This window comes from Idiotropiscis lumnitzeri, chromosome 2 (assembly GCF_059441095.1).
Source record: "Idiotropiscis lumnitzeri isolate Australia: NSW breed Sydney's pygmy pipehorse chromosome 2, RoL_Ilum_1.0, whole genome shotgun sequence".
NCBI classification, from domain to species: Eukaryota; Metazoa; Chordata; class Actinopteri; order Syngnathiformes; family Syngnathidae; genus Idiotropiscis; species Idiotropiscis lumnitzeri.
In genome coordinates, this window is record NC_142392.1 from 31840422 (window position 1) to 31846421 (window position 6000).

The window sequence follows — 6000 nt, forward strand, 5'->3', positions numbered from 1 at the left end:
GAGGCGAGAGGTTCCAAGTTTCTTCTTGACAACAAGCTGAGGATCACCGAAGCTTTGTCCCCAGAGGATAAAGCTGCAAGAGAAAAGCTTTGGCCTTTGGTTCAGAAAGCAAGAGAAAGAGGGGAAAAAGCTGTTTTCCGTGGTCCTTTCGTCTTCATAAATGGGAAGAAGATGGACTTTCCACAGGTAACTTAAAATAAATTGATCTTTTTGACTAAAGTGGGCTAAATCGGAACAAAACTGTAGAATGTTTGAGACTGTGCAGACTTTCATGGGACCCCTTTTGGAGACAATTATTATTTAATGTGAACTTGATTTTAAATAATTTGTTATTTTAATTATTTGGTTGTTTAATAGTTTATTTATAATTTATTTAATTTCTACACTAGTATATTTCGAATACAAGGTTGTTTTGAATTTTATAGAAAAGATTCGTTTTGATTACAAAAGGTTCCTTATATTTATGTGCGTGTGTGGGGGTGTGCGTGTATGTGTGTTTGTGTTTGTTTGTTGTTTTTTTTTTATATATCTTCTGTCTTACTTATTTATATATATTAATATGCACATTTTATTTAATTATTATTCATTTATTTATTATTTATTTATTTTCTTTTTATATATTTATTTATTATTACGAAACTCTTTTTTTTCTACAAACCATTCCTATACTTTGTTGCACTAATCACTCGTCCTACAACTGTCTGACATCTTCAATCACTAAATAGTCTACACATACTTTAGATCCTTTATTCTTCAAATTTGTTTAACTCACGATTGTGCTGTGAGAGCAACATGTTCTTTTACTAAATGCTTAGATAATTTAAACCTCTTAAGATCTTTATTTTCTAAAAGCGCATTTCTTGTCTGGTATTTCAAAATTTCAAGTGTTCTACTCTGTTTTCATGGATCATTTGTTTAAGTCTCTTAATGTTGTGTCCTTAAATGTTAAAGGTCTGATGGATATTACTAAGCGTAAGGCAATTTTTTTGTTTTGTAAAAAATCAGAAGCTGATTTAATTTTACTTCAGGAAACACATTCTAGTGAGTCAGACGTTAATTTTTGGAAAACACAATGGGGGAATCTATCTTATTTTAGCCACGGCACTAATCATTCTGCAGGGGTCTTGATTTTCTTGCATAAATTCAAGGGAGAGGTTCTTGAGACAATATCTGCTAGTGATGGTAGATGGATTCTGTTGATAGTTAAACAAGACAATGCTAAATTTATCATTTGCAACATATACGGATTTAACTCTCACAGTCTTAATAAAATATTATTTGAATTAATAAATTTAAAATTAAAGGACCTCAACAAAAAATATCAAGGAGCTGTCACTATTCTCTGTGGAGATTTTAACGAGTGCCCAGACGACACAAAGGATCGATATCCTCCTAGATTATCCCAGAGATCAACAAATAACCTTCTGTCATTACTTTGCTCTAATCTCTCCCTGACTGATGCTTGGCGATTTTTTAACCCCAATGTGGTGGAATTCACTTGGTGTAATAGAAATGCAACACTGAAATCTAGAATAGATTTATTTTTAATATCATCATCTATTCTTCAATTTGTAAAAGAAGTTCATCATCAATATGCCCCATTAACAGATCACATGCAAATAATTTTAAAATTGGGTAAAACCCAAGAAAACTGTTAGGTTGAAGATATATTTTATCCCAGATTTTACTCTATTAGTATTGCAAAAGAATTGTTCCACAGCGTGACCTATGTTTGACCATATGGATGAGAAGACTTCACAGAGAAGCGGATGCCTGAGGACTGGATCAACGTCTGCAACATCAAAAGAGGTGTGCAGAGACACACCTCTGAAACAAAAGGACTGAGACTTTAGTACCAGAGCACTAAAAGGCATATCTGCCTTTTCAATCAGTGGATGACTGCCATTGATGTCTGTCTTTCCTCTTGTGTCTGAGATGTTTACATATTCCTGCTGGTGCTCCCCCCTTCACCCCTTAGTGCAAATACGTTGTATTGTTAGGGACTTCCCTAATAAAATAGAGGGCTCAGCGGAGTGTGCTCCAGAACAAAGTTGGAGATGTAACTGAGCACACCTCCGTTCGTTCTCCTCGCGAGTAAAAGATCAACTCTTGTCTTCCTTCCATTCATTTAGCCTTTGTTCAGTGAATGCTTCGGTGATTGAACCTGACAGTAATTATTAAATGCATTTGAGGGGATATTTGAAGAGTTTGAGTTTTGTTCAATGGACCATACATATACGAGCCAGCCAAACACAGCGAGAAAACCAGCGCTGACTCCAGTCGCCATCAAGTTGCCAACTCCTGACATTCCAGAACCTTTGAGAGAAACTGAGACTGCTTGCGTTTCTCTTTCTTGTTCTTTTTCGAGTTCAACTTCTAGATCTGTTTTTCACCTTTTCACACAGCGTAATGAAGGCCAGTTGAGCAAGTGGAACAAGTAATTTTATTGATAGTGGAAGGCACCGATTTCATAAGCACCGTTTCTTCTCACACCTTTTCCATTAGGTACGATTAAAAAGACGACTGAAAAGCATAACGTTAACAAATGTTGCTCTAGGCAAATGCAATTAATTTCATTTACATGTTGGATGTAAACACACAAAAAAAAACCTCATCATCACTCAGACACAATGGTTCTTCTGGCACAGATCACATTGGCTTAATGTCAATAAAAAAGCTTTGCAAAATTCAATACATCATATTTTATTCAAAATCACATTTACATCTTACCACAAAGAGTCAGTTCCTTCAGTTTTTTTTGTCTTTTTTTTAAGCTTGAACGATCGCTGCAATTCTCACCAGCACAATTGTGTCTCTCAGCACTATGTTTAGTGGAGAATGTTTTAGCACAAACGCTGCAACTGAATGGCTTGTCTCCACTGTGCGTTCTTGTGTGGCTTTTTAAATTTCCCTTTTGAGAGAAGCATTTTCCACAAGCAGAGCAGGAAAAGGGTTTTTCTCCATTGTGCTTTCTTGTGTGGTTTGTTAAATGCGGCTTTTGAGAGAAACTCTTGCCACAAACTAAGCAGGAAAAACGTTTTTCACCACTGTGTGTTTTTCTATGTTTTGTTAAAGCAGAGTTGTCAGAGAAGCATTTTCCACAAACGGAGCATGAAAAAGGTTTTTCTCCACTGTGCATTCTTGTGTGGCTTCGTAAATGCGACTTTCGAGAGAACCTTTTGGCACAAACTGAGCAGGAAAAAGGTTTTTCTCCACTGTGTGTTCTTGTGTGCCTTTTTAAATTTGACTTTTCAACGAAACTCATGCCACAAACTGAGCAGGAAAAAGGTTTTTCTCCAGTGTGTGTTCTTGTGTGGATTCCTAAATATGACTTTTCAGAGAAGCTTTTACCGCAAACCGAGCAGGAAAAAGGTTTTTCTCCACCGTGTGTACATGTGTGCCTTTTTAAATTTGACTTTTCAACGAAACTCATGCCACAAACTGAGCAGGAAAAAGGTTTTTCTCCAGTGTGTGTTCTTGTGTGGATTCCTAAATATGACTTTTCATAGAAGCTTTTACCGCAAACCGAGCAGGAAAAAGGTTTTTCTCCACCGTGTGTACTTGTGTGGATTCGTAAATGCGACTTTTGAGAGAAACTCTTGCCACAAACTAAGCAGGAAAAACATTTTTCACCACTGTGTGTTTTTCTATGTTTTGTTAAAGCCGAGTTGTCAGAGAAGCATTTTCCACAAACGGAGCATGAAAAAGGTTTTTCTCCACTGTGCGTTCTTGTGTGGCTTCGTAAATGCGACTTTCGAAAGAACCTCTTGGCACAAACTGAGCAGGAAAAAGGTTTTTCTCCACTGTGTGTTCTTGTGTGCCTTTTTAAATTTGACTTTTCAACGAAACTCATGCCACAAACTGAGCAGGAAAAAGGTTTTTCTCCTGTGTGTGTTCTTGTGTGGATTCCTAAATATGACTTTTCAGAGAAGCTTTTACCGCAAACCGAGCATGAAAAAGGTTTTTCTCCAGTGTGCGTTCTTGTGTGATTTATTAAATCAGACTTTCGAGAGAAACATTTACCGCAAACCAAGCAGGAAAAAGGTTTTTCTCCACTGTGTGTCCTTGTGTGCCTTGTTAATCGTGACTTTAGAGAAAAGCTTTTACTGCAAACTGAGCAAGAAAAAGGTTTTTCACCACTGTGTGTTCTTGTGTGACTTGTGAAATGCGACTTTTGGGAGAAGCTTTTACCACAAACTGAGCAAGAAAAGGGGGTTTCTCCACTATGTGTTCTTGTGTGCGGTTTTAAAGACAGCTTTGAAGTTAATGAGTCAGTGTGACATGCCCTTTCACCTTTGGCTTGCCCATCATCATCATCATCATCATCGTCATGAGCGTCTGATAATGTGTCCTCATTATGTGCTTGTGATGGCGCCCAGTGGTCTTCGTCACCTTCTGTTGTCACGTGATAACTTGAAGTGCTGCTTGGAGGCTCCGCCCCTCTGTTGTCCTCACTCTCATCCTTGTTTGCATCTTCACTCTTTATAGGGACAACTTTCAGTGGTGACTTGTTGACCTCCTCCTCCTCCTCCTTTTTGATGTGAGTCAAGTCTGGCTCCTCTTTTACAGAACGGAGATCGTTTTCACTGACGTCTGCAGGACACAAAAAGACAAATTTGGTTTGGTCAAGTCAAACCTCATGTGGCGACTTTGTCTTATATTGTTTCTACATGACTTGTGCCTGCCGCACACGGAGCAATGCGTGCGACCCGGTGTTAAAGAAATTTAATTTGTGATGTCATCATGTTTCAAAACTATGCTTACAGGTTAATAGAAGGTCACAAAAACATGGACCTCTTAAACCGGAAATACGTTAGTTCAGTCGGAACAGAAGTGTCTATGCTGGCAGTTTAGCAGGAAGCCACAAAATCAAATGCACGTCTTGAACCGTGTTCGACGGGAAACCGTTTAGCAGAAGTGTGACCCAAAGATGTTTTGGAAGCTGAAACCGTTAGATCAAAAGGAAGCGTGTGGACGGGTGTGATAAAGTCAAAATGTGTCCATTCTGTTTGAGTTTGCATATTCAAATCTGCTTCAATAAAAAGCCACATGAGAGAAGAAATCTTTGGCTTTCACTCTGGGAACTAAATGTTCCTGGGCTTGTTGGTAGAAAAGGGGGTTGTGATGTTCTCACTTTTTAAGCCCATAGTAAGCCAAAGATGCAGATGCATTCCTTCCAGCATGCGCTTTTTCAATGATGAGATCCGACCAACCCTGGATGGATGCATTTAATGCATTTTAAATGTTTGGATGAGGTGAAACTATGCACACGTGCACAAAACAGTGCAGGGCCATCCGAGGTTCATTGACTCTCACCCAACCAAGCCAGTACAAAATTCATAAATAGGACCAATACGTACTTGATTTTTTTTTTTTTAAACTTAATATTTTGTGTTTTATCCACTAAAATTGATCAACCGCCATTGATGTTTTCGCCGCAGTGTGCACATTTTTTAGAGTGAGGCAGAATTCCTCCAGGAAGGAATTGTTTGAACAAGATATAAATACCAGAAAATGTAAAATGTTAAATAATCAGTTCAAATTTTATTAAAAAAAAACATGGAATTCACCCCCCCCTTATTGGTTATTCTTTGGCATTTATTTTCTGAACTGATTTCATTTGGCAAAAACAAATGTTCAGCAGACCTGCAAGTAAAAGGCAATATTTAAAAATAAAGCGGCAATAACCTTGGACGCATTTCCCCAAACAACTTAATGTTGTGATGCATATGTTTAACGACAGAAAGTCGTTCTTTAGAAAGCAAATGAGAGTAAGACGGGTACAAACCTGCTTTGATTGGCACAACACGAGGCTGGTTGCAAACTTCGCCCAGCAGTGGAAGATGTTGCTCGGACTCTTCTTTTATTCCACAAAGTTCCTCTTTGTACTTGGGTGTCGTTCTTGCACACATTTTTCAAACGCCAATCTCAACAAATCCGCACTCGATCTCTGCTTGGCGATGAGTCATGTGCCTCTTTTCGTTAGCGGCTAGCTAGCTA

At 38.2% G+C, this 6000-nt stretch overlaps 1 protein-coding gene across 1 annotated transcript in view; it reads right to left on the reverse strand.

The window, feature by feature from the left end:
• Positions 1–5341, reverse strand: part of LOC148342311 (uncharacterized) — a 230972-nt gene extending 225631 nt beyond the window's left edge. Inside the window, exons 1-2 of the mRNA XM_088288132.1 lie at positions 5317–5341; positions 4294–4473 (exon numbers count right to left, since the gene is read on the reverse strand). Coding sequence (XP_088144258.1) covers positions 4294–4473; positions 5317–5341 — 205 coding nt within the window. The remainder of the gene's footprint in view (positions 1–4293; positions 4474–5316) is intronic.
• Positions 5342–6000: the final 659 nt, after the last annotated feature.